Source organism: Nicotiana tomentosiformis, chromosome 9 (genome assembly GCF_000390325.3).
Source record: "Nicotiana tomentosiformis chromosome 9, ASM39032v3, whole genome shotgun sequence".
Taxonomy (NCBI): Eukaryota; Viridiplantae; Streptophyta; class Magnoliopsida; order Solanales; family Solanaceae; genus Nicotiana; species Nicotiana tomentosiformis.
The window spans coordinates 11,622,395-11,639,178 of NC_090820.1; the positions used below are offsets into that span (position 1 = coordinate 11,622,395).

General features: G+C 33.8%; 1 protein-coding gene across 1 annotated transcript; it reads left to right on the plus strand.

The window, feature by feature from the left end:
- Positions 1–1,076: 1,076 nt before the first annotated feature.
- Positions 1,077–3,614, plus strand: LOC104088953 (uncharacterized). The gene is made up of 3 exons (XM_009593744.4): positions 1,077–2,263; positions 2,361–2,550; positions 2,648–3,614. Exons 1-3 carry the CDS (start codon positions 1,844–1,846, stop codon positions 3,337–3,339), a joined length of 1,302 nt encoding a protein of 433 aa, XP_009592039.1. The 5' UTR covers positions 1,077–1,843; the 3' UTR covers positions 3,340–3,614.
- The last annotated feature ends 13,170 nt before the right edge of the window (positions 3,615–16,784 follow it).

Here is a 16,784-nt window from a genome sequence, read left to right on the forward strand (position 1 = left end):
TCATATGATCAAAACCATTTGTTGAAGAAGTTGATATAACAGTTGACTGTGACATCTATGCCAAAAATAAAAACTAATCTCTGTTTCAATTTATATAAATCTATTTTTTTTATTTCGTCCAAAAAAGAGTAACATTTTTTATAATTTTGAAATAATTTATCTTTATGCAATGATTTATAACTATATAAAATATATGTGACCCATTTTACATCACATATTTAAAAGTCTTCTTTATTTTTTAAAATTCTGTGTCAAATCAAATAGGTTCACATAAATTGAAACAAAGAGAATAGAACAATTAAATTATCTAGAATACTATTTGAGTGAGAGAATCACTCAGTAACACTGTTACCGTAGGTGCAATCTTTTTTAGGAAAATGACACTATATACCCGTTGTCAAAATAATAGCTGAAATTTTATTATTTATTTTTTGAATATATATACATTTTGTATGTTATATACAAAAATTATATCGAATGTAAATAATTTCTGACGCAAGTTAAAAGTGAAAAAAACTAATTTTTTTCTTAAGAAAAAACGTATCTGCGAATTTGAGCTTTCTATTAAAGATTATTTAATTTACAGTCTCAAATTCGAAAATTCTGATTAATGGTTAAAGAATACGATTAATAAAAAATTAATCGCATCTATAATTTATATCATACCAATAGATGTATAATGTGTTTGAACATATTTACCTCTTTCACTAAACCATGATTAATAACTGCACGTTTTTACCCATAAGAAAAGTAAAAGAATGAGAACAGCCAAATTACCTCTGCCCCAACAAGGCCATAACTCCCATAAAACCAGGGTCACGCTCTTCACATAGGCCATAGCTCTAATCTGAACCGTTCACGTAACACCTTTCACTACGTGTCATAATCTTAAAGCCCTTAACTTTACCCTACGCCTTAATACCTTCACTTGAGCAAAAATCCCGTAATTTGTACAATAATTCGTGCATGTAATTTCCGACGTGGAATTTAATATCCTAGTCAGCAACCCCCCCACCCTCGTTGTTCTTCACCTCACTTCCCGCTATATAAACACCTCAAATCTCGTTTATCATTTTAACTTCAACTTCACAAAAAACCAAAATCTGAGCGAAAAACAAAAGGCAAAAAAAGGAAGAGAAAATGAAAAGTCATTCATTTTTCTCCTTCACATAGTTTCCCCTTTCCCGGCGATAACGACCTCCCGTCGGAAAATGAATATTCCGGCGACATATTCCTTTCTTCACAAATGCAATGCTCGTGTTTCTGTTCATTATAGTCACGTTTTCCATGAAAAAACCTTGACCTAAAAATACACTCATTCTTTTCTTTTCCTCAACTCCGAATCCAAATTTTGGCCAATCTTTCCTTTTTCTTTAAAAGTAAAAGTACGTATGACTGCTTTGATTGATTCGATGAGGTTATCGTTGATATATGTGACGGTGATGATGTTGATTGGATGATGTGCAGTTGTGTAAAACTGTAAACTTTGGTCCAATTTTTGGTAAAGGAAGTGGTGTAGGTGAATATTATGATGAACTTGATATTTTCAAAGCATTGATTTTAGGTGAAATTTTATTTTAATTTTTCTTGTATTAGTGAGCTTTTCCTTTTTCTTCGTGTATCTGTGCGGAAAAGTGAAGTTGTCTGTAAGGATTTTGGGCTGCTTTTAGTTGAATGGTTTCAGATGCAGAATTCTGATTTTTGATTTTGACATCATCACGCAAAGCGAGTAGGTTTTTAAAAGCTCTGAAAATTGAGCAGAACTGACGCAGAGTATAATTAGGCTCTACACAGAGAACGAGAGAGAGAGAGAGAGAGAGAGGGAGTGTACGATTAACAGAGGATGCCTCCGATGAAAATTCAGCCGATCGATTCTCCGACATACAGAGAATCGATCCAAAACGATACAGCAAAGCCTGTGGTGAAATCGCGACTCAAAAGGTTCTTCGATCGACCGTTCCCCAGTGTCTTACGGATTTCGTCGGCAGTAGAGAAGCCGAATGCCGCCGGCACCGGCATTGAATTGCCTTATGAAAAAGATGGAGGAGCAGTTACTGAGTTTGAGCCGAGCTCAGTTTGTTTGGGCCAGATGGTTCAGAATTTCATCGAGGAGAACAATGAAAAGCCGTCGACTGCTAAATGTGGACTGAATCGTTGCAATTGTTTCAACGGCAACACCAATGATAGCTCCGATGACGAGTTTGACGGTTTCGCTGACTCAGTTACAAACTCCTCCTTCGGTGATTTCTCTGATACTCTCAAGGTAAGAGAACTATCACAGAACTATGAACTATATATCTATGAATTTCCATTCGTTATTTCGAATCAATCTGATTGTTACTTTTGTCGCGATAATTCAGAGCTTAATTCCGTGTGCAAGTGTGGCCGAGAGAAATCTATTAGCTGATACCTCAAAAATTGTTGAGAAAAACAAAGCTTGCAAGCGTAAAGACGATTTGCGAAAAATTGTGACCGATGAACTCTCGAAACTTGGCTACAATGCTTCCATCTGCAAATCCAAATGGGAAAAGACTTCTTCTGTACCTGCGGGTAGATAATTTATTTTTTCCCTTTTGTATGTGCTTTATTGATGTATTAAATTTTGGTCAATTTTGTACTGAATTGTTTTCTTTTTAAAATTGTTCAGGTGAATATGAGTACATTGATGTGATAGTGGAAGGGGAAAGAGTGTTGGTTGATGTAGATTTTCGATCGGAGTTTGAGATTGCCCGATCGACGGGGAGTTACAAGGCGGTTCTTCTGTCGCTGCCGTTCATCTTTGTCGGAAAATCCGATCGGCTTCTGCAAATAGTGTCGATCGTCTCGGAAGCGGCTCGGTTGAGTTTGAAGAAGAAAGGCATGCACATCGCTCCCTGGCGTAAAGCCGAGTACATAAAATCCAAGTGGCTTAGCCCTCACACTCGAATAATTGATACCGCCGCCGTAGCACAAGCCGGAGCCGAGAAAACAGCAACTGGGACCGACGGCGTGGCCGAAGCACAGGCCGGAGACGAGAGTGAGGTCAAGGAGGAGGAGGAGGAGTTAGCTGAAGCTGCTGAGATTAAAGAAATATCTGATTCTGAGTTTGGAGAATTAGAGCTGATTTTTGGTGAGAAAACGCCGTCGTCCGCGTCTTTAGAGTCCAGTAGCAACGAGACCACATCGGCAACGTTGCTTACATCGCCGCTGCCGGTTAAATTTTCCGGCAGCGAGGAAGAGAAGCCGGTAAAGCCGTTAATGATGACGTGGCAACCTCCGGCATTGAAGCCCAGGAGTTGTGACAGAGGAAATAAGGTCGTCGTCACCGGATTGGCTTCCCTTCTCAGGGAAAAACCCTAAAAAAAAGTTTTGTCTACTTTTTTCTGAAAATTTTCTAACTTTTTTCCAAAATTTTTCTAGTACGTACAAATTATAAATATATATAAATATATAGAAGCAATCGGAGTTTCAGATTTTATGATCGGAAACCCTTTTTTCAAATTTTCCGTTCTCCGTTATAATTCCTTTTTTTTTTTTTTTGCAAGGGCCTGTAATAAGAATCAAAAACTATCCTTGTTGTAGTAATTTTCCAAAGCATTAAAAATCGCAAAAAAGAGATCAAATCATTACGCGTATCTTTTGTCATTTTAATGTTAATATTCGAATTTCATGATATGAACTCGTGTTCTATAAATAGCTTGCGTTTGTCTACATACTTTTTTTCTCTATATCTCATTCATTAGATTAAACTGAATTTTATAAGTTATGCGGATATAATTTTATAGTCTTCTTGCGTTTCACTCTCTTGTCTTGGGTAAAGTTTTTCGATATTCTAATATAGCCTGTTAAATGCATATCCAAATGTTTCCTAATTAGGGAACAATCTGTATTTTCAGCCTTTTATTTTTAATTTCACATTTATTAATTTGAGAAAAATAATTTTAGTGGTATGGAGAAGAATACATAGAAAGAAGAGAATGCAGCAGGGTGTGGGAGGGATGACGGCAGGAACTCGTGCAATCTTGAACGCCGTGAAGAAGAGGCAAAGCGGTAAGGGGAGGAGTCATTAGAATAACGTGATATTCTCTTTTCGTGTGTGTTCTCAAATGGAGTAATTTTCTCTCTTTCCCCCCTTTTTATTCTTTTTTAAGTGTTCAATTTTTTTGTTTTTCAATTTCTAGGTTTAATATAAATTTATCTTTTGTACTACGCCATATCAAACATTGAAAGCACGTGTATCATGTAAACTAATTTTATGTTTTATAAAATAAAATTCAACACCTCTTATTCAGAAACTTGTCAGCTTAAACCGCCCTCGTTAAAAAGTTATTAAATGTGACTGATTGGATGAGATTTCTTCAATCTTTGATAATTATGTGAAAAGAAAAGAAAATCTTGAACTTACTCGTTACTCTACCTCGGCCTTTATTTTCTTTTTGTAATTTTACTCGATTATTTTTATATTTAGCATATTCTTTAATAGTGTGGGATTATGTTATGTGGGTGAACAAACTTGACCTGCTTTTAACTGTGTGAGCTTTTTAGAAAGAGAAAGTAGAAGTTACAAAAATTACTGAGCTTTAACACGTGGTTCAAATATATTGGGAATGGTAATAATTAGGGTAAGGGCAATAGTAGGAGTGGTTGATTTCAAGGTTCCAACTCCCAAGCAAAGAATACTTTCTTGGATTTACACACTATTGACTGTTTGTTGGGTAATTACCTGATAACCTTTTTAAAATATGTTTAATTTTATGATCTACTATAAATTATTATTTTAATTATTTGGTCTTTTTCACATAACATTGATAAAAAATAAAAATAACACATGAGATCCCTAAATAAATATAGAAAATCTTTGTAGAATCATTTTCTTTTATTTGAACTTTTAATGGGTCAATGCAAAAACTTAAATAGAGTAGGTCAACAGATTGAGGTGGAAATTTATGATTGTCTACGCGGCAAGATTAGAGTCAAACAACAGAAAAGATAGCAAATACAAAAGTTTTATTTTCTTTTTTTTTGGGTTTCCAAATATTAGAGTTTTAAGTATAGAGATTACATTTATTTAACCAGAATTTATGTTTTACAAGCAGAAAGAGGATGCTAATATTTTTCTAGAAATCGGTAACTTGCAGAAATGGTAAATAGTTATCCAATTTGCTTATTCTTCTTTCATATACAGAGGTTCAAAGGTTTAATAAATTGAATTGACAAGTATAAATATCAACGATATATTGAACTAACTTACGTCTCTTTTAATTTTCAACAATAAATAATAATGGTCTTCAGATTCAGATTCAGGAATTAAATTTTATGGGTATAGATTCACAATTCTATTATATCTCATATAATTGAATGAGTCCAAAATTTATTATTTATACATATTTAATAATTTATTAGGCAAAAATAAAAGGTATGGACAAAATCTATAGGTTTGGATGAACCCGTAACCTTTACACCGGATACGCCCTCGGTGAATTCAAAAAATATCACTAACCAAGACTTTAATGTACAAATTATTTTATTGTAAGCACATTAACAATGTTTTAAGTTTTTAACACATAGGCTAGGCACCAAACTAATTTTTTTTTTTTTAAAAAGAAAAAGATGGGATTATAATTTTGGGCATATTCCATGAATATATTTTTTTATGAAATCATTAGTAAAGATTAATTTGGTTCTTATTGATCCCAGCTTGGAGGCACTGACATTTATCTTTTTTCTTTTTTCCAGATTAGCCCATAATTAAAGTTTAATAAATCAAAGACTAAACTCTCATTTTCTGACACCAATTGTGTAAAACCACGTTGGTCAATCAGAGGTATTTTATCTGATTATACCACTTTAAATAACAAATGGCCTCTGCTACAGACCTAATCTGCTGTCATATTTTATCACAATAATTATACTAATTAAGTACTATATAAGTAAATCATCATGTTATTTCATTTTTAAATATTCTAAAGTAATATTAATATTTCTTTAAATATTTATTTATTATATACACACAATGATTGTTGTGGGGCTTTTGGCAATCCATTGTGTAGTGTATATCCTATATATTTTAACCTTATTTTATTTGCATAAAAATAAATAATAAAGGTTGGGTCTAGTAACAGTTAGAAAACTCTGAGAACCAAAATTTAGATGAGAGGAGAAGTTTGTGGGGTCACTTTCTTTATAGTATTAATTATAGTAATTATTTTATATGTTTTTATGAGTGGTAGTGGGGTCCAGATATCTGTACAAAGCAAATTAAGAAAAAGCTATTGCCCAAAGCTTTGACAATAATAATAGCTTTATGAAAGCAACCCTCCACCTACTCTCCTTTATTTACTTTTTTTATTTTTATTTTTTCCCCTCTCTCTATTTTCCTCTATTGTGGTATTGGAATTGAGATTTGCAACTTTTTCTCTATTGTAAATTTGTGTTTTCACAGACCTTAGAAGAGGATGAAATGAACTTTTTTGCCAAAGGCTACAAGAAAATAAACCATTGAACATATTAAGAGCCCGTTTGGACATAAGAAATTTTTTTTTTTTCTAAAATTTTTTTACTTTTTTTTGAAATCAACGTTTGTTCATAAAATTTTCAATTTTCACTTGAAGATGCATTTTGGAAATTTTTGAAAATTTGAAAAACTCCAAAAAGCTATTTTTCAAAATTTTCACTCAAATCACTCACAAAACTTCAAAAACAACCCAAAATTATATTCATGTCCAAACACAACTCTAAATTTCAAATACCATTTTCACTTGAAAATTTTTTTCCCCCTATTTTGAAATTTTACAATTCTTGTGTCCAAACGCCCACTAAGCTTTTGAAAATTTCATTCCTCCATTTGCCACACCTTTTTGTTTTTTCTTTCTATTTTTACTTTTTTAACATGAGGATGTCGAGATCGAGAATTAAAGTAGAAGGTTAGTAGGTAGTACTTAGTAGAACGTATTTATTTTTCATATCAGTAGTGTCCAAAGGACACGTAGCCGGGGGCGAGTTAAAAATAGAATCGTTTCATTTTCCTTCTTCTTCATCAATCGGAAATCAAGACAAAGTAGTATTGTTCTTATATTTTTTTATTCTTAGATTTTTATTACTATTTGTTATTTTTTTTGCTTCGGTTATCTTATTATGTTGTTGTTGTTACTGTTTTTTTTTCATGGCTTCTCCATTATCGTATTTTTTTTCATTACTGTTGTAACTATGCTTGTCTTTCTTGAGCCGAAAGTCCATCAGAAATAACCTCTTTACCTTCACAAAGATAGAAATAAAGTTTGCGTATGCATTACCCTTTCCAGATCCGAATTATGAGATTATACTGTGTTTGTTATTGTTGTTGTTACTATGGTAAATTTCCTTTGTCATAGAACTTATTACAAATAATTTGTGAAAACTCCCTTTTAATTTTTCATTCCCCATGTTTTCCTTGTGTATCTAGCCAGAAAATTGGTCTTTTAGGGTAATAAGTGAATAGGAAAAGATATACTCATATATGGTGTTCACATTAAGCAATTTAATATTACATATTTTTTTTGGTAACTAACAATTTTATATTAATCACAAGTAAACTTTACATATCCATAGCATGCTTATAACTCAGCAGCTATAACTCTTACAAATTCTAACGCCTACACTAACTATCTATATTAAACATTAAATTGCTACTAATCCCAGTGGTGACTCTCACGTTACATATGCAACCTAACTCTCGTGTAATACTATCAACTCCTCTGCTTCTCTTTTCAAACAATCGCGGGTTCCTTTCAATCCAAATGAAGTGAGTTATCTCAGCATATACCATCCTAAAGACTTGTGCTCGCTGTGTCCTACCCTTAGCACATTGTATAATCCATTGCATATGTTGTTCCCAGTTATCCCTAGTAACATCCTGCCTTTGCGTCCAATGTAGGATTCTCTACCATAATTCCATAGTAAATAGACAGTTGACAAACAAGTGTTCCTTGTTCTCATCATGAGCTTGGCATAAGGAGCACTTTGGATCTACAACTAGTCCCCATTGTATCAGCCTATCTGCAGTCAGCAATCTCCCATGTAATTGCATCCACATGGTAAATATAGATTTTGGCCCGGCATTATTTTGGAACATCAAGCATTTCCAGTTAACTCTTGGTCTGTCTCCTAACATGCAACAACTGCAAGTAGAAACTGCTGATCATACTCTTTCTTTGATGTTGCTGATGTTGCACCTGTTGAAGAGTTGTTCTAGCATTTAAGATTTGTCTCACCATCCAGCTTGCTTGTTGGAAAATTGCCACATCTTCAAAGAGTTTGTCTTTGATGTAGAAAAGCATGTATCCATCTTATCCATAGTCGATCTTGCTTAGGTGCTACATCCTAGCATACTTTAGCTAGAGCAGCCTTGTTCCATAAATGCAAATTAATCAGGTTTAGGCCCCCACTTGATTTAGGTGTACACATTTTATCCCAGGCTACCAAAGCCTTTTTGTGACCACATTTATCCCAGACCAGATGTAGCTTCTACAGTATGAGTCAATCATCTTCAAAACCTTTGAAGGCAAAGTAAACAGCTGCGACTAATAAGATTGAATACCAAATAGCACAGTTTGAACAAGCTGTACTCGACCAGCATATGATAATTTCTTTGCTGTCCAGGAAGAAATCTTTGCAACTATCTTCTCTACCAAAGGATGTCATTGTATCAATGAAAGCTTCTTGGTAGCAAGTGGGATACCAAGATATTTGAAAGGCAGTTCCCCCAATGTGAAACCTAACTGTTGCAGAATATCCCTTCTTACAGTCTGAGGGACTCCACCAAAATACACTAAGTTTTTCCTCAGATTTGCTTGCAGTCGAGATACTTGGAAAAATTGACTAAAACATCTATGAATAGCAGAGATTGAGGGAAGGTCACGTCTAGCAAATAACAGGAGGTCATCTTCATAACTAAGGTATGTGATTCCTAGCTTTGCACATCTTGGATGAAATCTTAAACTTTTCACTTCTTTGAGACTGTTGAGACTTCTACTGAGATACTCCATAACTATGGCAAATAAGAAGAGGGAGATAGGATCTCCCTGCCTCAAACCTTTAGAAGCATCAAAGGGTGGGGTGGATTCGCCATTTATCATGACAATATAGTTAACAGTGGTAACACATTCCATTATCCATGCTATAAATCTCATACGAAATTCCAGCTCTATCAGGACTTGTTCCAAAAAACTATACTCGACTGAGTCATAGGCTTTTTGAAGATCAATCTTGATCATACATCTGTCAGAAATGTGTTTCCTTGTATATGCCTTTACTAGCTCATGTTGTAGTATGATGTTATTAGCTATTCTTCTGTGAGGAATGAAGCCAGCATGTGCCTCACAGATGATAGAGGCAATGGCTTGTTGTATCCTGGCTGCTAGCACTTTAGATATCAGTTTATACAGCATGGTGCAGCAGGCAATTGATCGATAATCTTTGACTGTATTTGGAATGGGTATTTTAGGCACCAGTATGATAGTAGTGCAGTTAACAGCTTTATATAATTTCCCAATAATAAAGAAATCTTTGACAGCTTGAGTAACTTTACCTTTAATGACCACCCATGTCTTCTTAAAGAAGTAGGCATTGTATCCATCTATTCCTTGTGCTTTATCACTATCAATAGCACAAAGTCCAGCATATATTTTTTTGTCAGTAACCTCAGCACAAAGAGCAATCTTTTGCTGCTGTGACAGTACTGCTCCATTTCTCATAACCAGTCTGTTTATAGCAGGGAGAGAATGAGCTATTGATCCCATTAGTGACTTATAAAATTCAATGATCTCCTGCTTTATGCTGTCAGGGTGGGTAAGTTTATCACCTGTGAGGTCCATAATTTCATTTAGTTGTTTCTCCTAACTTTTTCCCTTCATGACAGCTGCAAAATACTTGGTGTTTGAGTCACCAAGCCTAATCTATTTTGCTCTTGACTTCTGCTTCAATACATTCTCTTCTATGAGAGACTATTTTTCTAAATTCTGTAGTAGGCTCATTTCTTCTTCAAGCAGTGAATCATTATATATTGTATTGATCTTTCCCTGTATGTTTTCTAATTCCACTCTAGCCTGTTCAATCTTCAAGCTAATAGTTCTGAACTGTTCATTATTTAAAGCCCTGAACAGTAGTCTTAGAGCCTTCAGCTTCATCCAAACATTCTTCATCTTACAAGTAGAATATGATTGTCCCCAAATCCTTTCCACAATATCAATAAAACTATCATGCTCAGCCCAAACATTAAAGAATCTAAATGGTACTTTGCCATATTTTGGAGCTGAGTGTAAGGTGAGTATCATGGGAGTATGATCAGAAATAAATGGCAGCCCATATTCAGTAGTCACATGACCTCACTACATCATCCATTCAAAGTTACCAAGTGTTCTGTCAAGTCTGCTACATATATCTGCACCATATTGTTTGTTTGACCATGTGTAATACTCCCTTGTCCTCGACAGTTCATTCAGAGATAGTGAAGTCATGCAATCAGCAAAATCCTGAATTTCTGTATAGTTAATAGGATTACTCATAAGTCTGTCATTAGAATACATAACATTGAAATCACCACATAAGAGCCATGGCTTGGTAATTCTTACTGCTAGATTCTTTATAGATTCCCACAATTGTTTCCTTTGTTCTAGGGTATTATATCCATAGATAGTTGTAACTTCACAATTCACCACACCCAGCCTATCCTATACCAAACAATGTATAAGTTGAGCTTCAGTTCTCAGCAGTGTAACAGTATACCATTGAGGATCCCATGTAAGCCACACTCTTCCATTTGGAGCATGTTGATAGTTTGTAAAATAGTTCCACCCTGGAATTACTTTTAGCATTACCTTGCTTGCATTATGTTCTTTGACTCTAGTTTCAACTATAGCTACTAACTTTATTTTTTGACTACTAATATAATTTTTTAACTCTTTTTGTTTGTATCTCTTATTTACACCTCTGATATTCCAGAAGAGCCACTTTATTAGCAAGTCATGTAACCCCTACCCTTATCAGGTGGTGGGGTGTTAGCATTCCAACCTCCCCTTTGTAATGGCTCGAAGGCATTTTTCACTGCTATAGCTGACAATGCTGGAAAATTTACCAAATTCAGTTCAGGCATAATTCCTGCAGCTTTGCTCTTATCTACTGTTGTCTCCAAATTGTCCTTGTGGTGTTGTATAGGTGTTTGAAAATTTCCTTGCTGCTCTTGTTCATGAGTACCAACAATTGTTTGCACATTTCCTCTACCCTATGAACCTCCATTGGTCTGCTGAGGGGGAATGTCTTGTGCATGCTGCTGAGCTTGGTCTCCTAGTTGGTTAGCTTGATTGTCTCCTCCATTCAATGGGCCTTTGCATCTCATTCCATTGTGACCTTCTTAGGCTCTCTTCTCCTTATAGGTTGCTTCTCTTGCTGATTGTTTGGCCGTTGCTCTATGCCACATTTGTGCCCCACCACCAGATATTTCTGGCAATACTCAGGTTTCCAGTCATACCTGACTAGCTGTGTGAATTGCCTGCCATTAGGATCCATAACCATTAACTCTAGGAGCAAGTCTTTAGTGATGTTTACTTCTATCAGCATCCTCGCAAATGACACTCTAGTTTTCTTTGCAGTACACTCATCTGCATAGATAGAAGTCCCAATTGTACTAGTCATTCTACTTAAAGAATCATGACCCCAATAGTTCATAGGCAGCTTAGGGAACTGGACCCACAAAGAAATTTATGTAGGAAACTCCTCATTGAAATCAAAATCTGGTGTCCAAGGCTTTAAAATAATAGGTCTATTGTTGATCGTATATGGCCCAGAATAATAAATTTTCTTCATGTCTGCTTCGTTTTGAAATTTAATGATGTAGTAGCCCTTCTCATGTAGGCATAACTCAGGTTCAACAACATTTGCCCAATTCATCCCAATGTATCTCTTCATAGTGTTGTAACCTGGTACTTCCCTAATGATATAATCTATCACAACACTTCTCCACTTCTCTGTTTCTAGATCAATTTCAGCTTTGTCTAATTGCACAATAATTTGGCCATCAATAATTTGTGGGGGTATGTAAGATAACGACATATCATTCTCAACTGCTCTATTCCTCTGAAATAGGTTTGTCCACGGTTTGGAATTCACATCAACAACCTCATCAGGTTTAGTATTCTCCACAATTATTGTTCCAGTAGCAGCATGCACAGGATTCACTGTTTCATTGCCAGAAATTTTTGTTTCCTTACTTGCATGTTGGATCTGGTACTCCTCAGGGCTGTTGACTTCAGTCGCTATTGAAGGAGTGTTTAGATCTAGCCTCTTCTTAACACTAGAGCTTGTCGATGATGATCCCGCTTCACAGCTCGTTATCCCCATTGCAATTCCAATTTCTTGCACCACCTGTTTATGAGAAGGTGTGCCTAATTGATCCTTTTCCTTTTCATCAGCTTGGATTCGAGCACCCACAGAGCTACTATAAATAGCTACGAGGTTCTTCTTGGGCATACCACGCCCACGTCCATATCCACGTCCCCGTCCTTTTCCATTCGCCATGGATGAGCACAGTCAGCGCACGTTAACTATTATTAATAAAATATCATAAATATTATTAATATGACATGTTTTCTAATGAATATTTCACTTTTATCTCTTAACTAGTTTTTAGACACCTGCGCTGCACGTGTATCAATGTTTGAATTATTTGGATCGAAATGCAGAAACTACCATGCCATTTTTTTAATATCTACTTGAATTCCATTGAAAAGTTTTCATTAATTATGATCTACATGGTTGGCAGAGGCTGATTGATCCATGATTTAAATTCTATGGGTTCAATATTTAAGGTTATTGACATAAAATCAATTATATATTTAAAGTTATGGGTTCACATATACTATTTTTATAAATTTAGTAGAATTTTACACATAAATTTATACTCTACGATAAAAGTACGTGGTTCACATCAACTTAGTGTTTATTTAAAAAGTTAAGATAAGCATGAAAAATAAAAATGTAATAAGATCATAATTATGAACACTTCAAAATTACAAGAAATTTTATGAAAAAACTAATACAAATGGCGATGACAGAATAAATAAGTAGAACACATTTTTTTCTTGAGGAAACAACTTATGGTTTGGTTGTTACTTTACAAACAAGAAATGGAAAAGGCTAAAACCCCTCACTTCCATAAAGCCTCACTTCTGGTTTGTTTTCGTTTTACCGCTTTATATCAACCAAACAAGCAAACCATATTCAATGCGACCCAAGCCTCCTTTTATAAATGCCTAAGAAAGTGCTATAGTTCGTTACGACTTAATATAATGTTTGGAATTTAACAGTAGATAGGATATGAAATCAAAGTGTTCGGTAACTAAAGGTAAAACACAACTCATATATTGTTGTGTGCGTTTCCTACTCAGCTGCCAGCTCTTATATATGCAGCGAGAGAGCTCTGCGGCCCTTAGTATTCCATTTGGAATATATTTTCAAGTCTTAACTCAAACGTTTTATGAATTAATTAGTTTAGAATATAATAAGTAGCACAATTAATTAGTTAGGAATACTAAAAGAATTACAAGTTTAAAAGTGTATCATATACATTGTATATTGTAGTCTAGTGTTGTTACATTTTTATACATCAATAACCAAGAGATAATGTACTTTTAAAGGGTAAAAATGATGGGTAAAACTGACACTTAATATTAAATGGGTAAATTTGTAAATTAACTTTGACTTAGAGTATTTGCACTTATAATATAGTATGATATGATGGTTCGATGTTAACACATGTTATGACAAAAAATTTCTGAGAGATTTATGGTATGTTAAATATTACATTTTGACTAGGTATTTATAATAACTACATCTTATATTAAATTCTTTGGCCAATTAATTGGTGCATTTTGTTATCTGAGGTGAAATGTTAAGCACAATATGCCAAATAACAGAGACCAAGATGAACAGCGTTTTTTCTTTTAAATAATCCTACTAAGAAAAGAATCATTTTTGAAAATAAAGTTGAAGGCCTAAGTTAATAATAGTAATTATCTATACCTAAGTACTCATTTTCACTTTATGAATTTCAAACCTATCTCATTTAGGCTCCAAATCTTTTTTTTTCTAGCCCTTAGTCCTCTCAATAAATTCTATAACAAACTCAAAAATAAATAATTCTAAAATATCATGGGATGTGAACTGTGAAGTGGGATCAAATCCAAAATACTGTGATTGTAAAACTGAGTTGAGAATTTTGGAATATTCGTTAGATTAGGGTAAATTTTTGAATGCACATATTCCAAGATTGTACCATAATTAGAGCATTGGAAAAGTTGAAGGCCCCTACCTCCTTTATTTCAAGCTTTTGCAAAAATTAAGTTTACAAATTAAGTCTAAGTTTATTTTCTGAAAATTTTCCAACTTTATAAAAACTCAAAATGTGAAAAACTTATCTGAAAATGTTCGCAACTCAATAAATTTGAGTCATTAAAAGGAGATAGATAATCTGTTAATGTCAATCAAATTACCCAGAATGTGTAAACTTTATAAACTTCAGCATATAAAATTTGAATTCTCTTTATTCCTATTTTACGAATTATTACTGCTACAGTTCAGGAGCACTATATTATGCTAAAAAGCTGGACCATTTTGTATTTATCTGTTACAATAATGGGGTCTCTAGTGTGTTAGATATATAATGTGGTCCTGATTTTAAACTAAGGTCACATCCTTATAGTTCTTTCTTCAACTGCCAACCCCACTTCTCCACTCCCTATAGTTTTTCTCTAATTTATTTTAATTTTATCAGTATACTAAATTACTACTATTGGACTGGATAAAATTAGAAGAACCACCATCACTACTAGAAATTCGGGAAAAACCGTCCAAAGTTGATCGGTAATGGCCAATAACCGTCCAAAACGCGACCATTAACGTGTGGTCGATATTTTGAAGGTCGGAAGGGCATACCGACCAAAGTTGGTCGGTCAATTAAATTTCAAAAAAAAAAAATTACCGAAAAAACCGACCAAAGTCGGTCGGTGTTTTAATTATGTAATTAAAAAATATACCATCTGGGAATCGAACCGGATCTGTACTGTGGCAGGATATTATTCTACCATTAGACCATTGGTGCATTTTGTTTTAAGACTGTCTTTTATTTCATTTATACGCTTTAATTGTATTTTCGCACGAAAATAACCGACCAATGTCGGTCGGTTTTATTAAAAAATAAATTCGGTCGGTTTTTTAAAATGACCGGCCGAATTAACCGACTGATTGCGGTCGGTTTTTTTAATATTAATTTTAATTTCTTTTAAATGAAAAAACGACCAAAGTTCGTCGGTTTCTTGAAAAATAAATTTCGCGGGACTCAAAAATAATTTCCCGCATTTTTGCGCCAAAGAAAACCGACCAAAGTTGGTCGGTTTCGTAAAAAGAAATTTAAAAATATTTTGAAAAATCGATCGACTTTGGTCGATTTTTTGACCGACCAAAATAGGTCGGTAGACCGCGATCGATTTTTGCCGAATTTCTGGTAGTGAATATATAAATATATCCTAATCGGCGTTAATTTTAAATAAAGTATGATTTTGACTAATTATCACTATTTGCATCCTAAGAGTAAGAACGAAAACTTCTTTTTCTGTATAACTATATGGTATTCGGTATTCACTAATCGGACTAATTCGAATTCACCTTGTGATCCATTAAAAGAGAAACACTTCCTATATGAACTTCTCTATTTTCAAAGCTCCACCCGAAACATTGGGCAAAAGGATAGAGGAATTCCACCTGTCCATCCCTTGATAATAGTAAAAAAAAAATAGTGGGAAAAAATGTTACTCAAAAAAATATTTTGTTACATACTGTTAAAAAGAATTTATTATATACATATACTTGTTAAGTTATGGAATCTTTACACAAATATCTTATCATATTTACTGTTTTTTTATTATTATCAATTTATATAAATTATATACATATTATACATGAAATACATTCGCTGATTTATTTTTTTCCGATAGGTATTTAGGTTAATTCTTCTTTGAGTTATTGTATTGTTGGTCTCAATTTGGTATGTACCGATTATTTCAAACAGATAGGCTTCTTCCTCAACCACCAAAAAAAAAAGGGAAAAGAAAAGAAAATGTCGTAAAGATATTTAATTGTTTAAACATGTGCCTTGTAGTAGATATATTAAGTTGTTACTTGTTAGGCATGTATTTAAGAAATATTTGCTCTTTCAATTTCAATTTCTTAATTCAGTAAGAAAGAAGAGCTGAGGCTGTTTTCTTGGGATATTTGCATGCTCGACAAGTCAAAGAAGTTTTTAAGAAAAGTAGTTACTACTTACTAGTAGTATTAATTTGAAGTTAGGTTTATCCGAAACTTTAAATCCTAGTTAACCATATTTTATTTGTATAACAAAGATTAGAGTTAAACCCAACTTATATCATTATGTTACTTTTGGTAACATAGGATTATACTTAAATTTCTTCTACGCAATGCTAAACCGTCATGTATGTATGATTAATTTGGATTCATATAGAATAAATTCTTACAAAAAAAATCTATATTTTCAGTACTTGAATCCCAAGATATATAATTAAGACTGAATAGATCCCGACCGTGTCACTATTACAGACTTGGATTAACCAAAAGTCAAAAAGAGTCTTAAAATGGAAAAAAGTATTTAAAAGTTATATGAGAGGTTTAAATGCTTCCTAAGGGTTGATCAAAAAATTTATTTTTTAAAATGACAACTGAAGTACGAGAACTTTAGAACTCGTATTTAGGGCTATACAAAT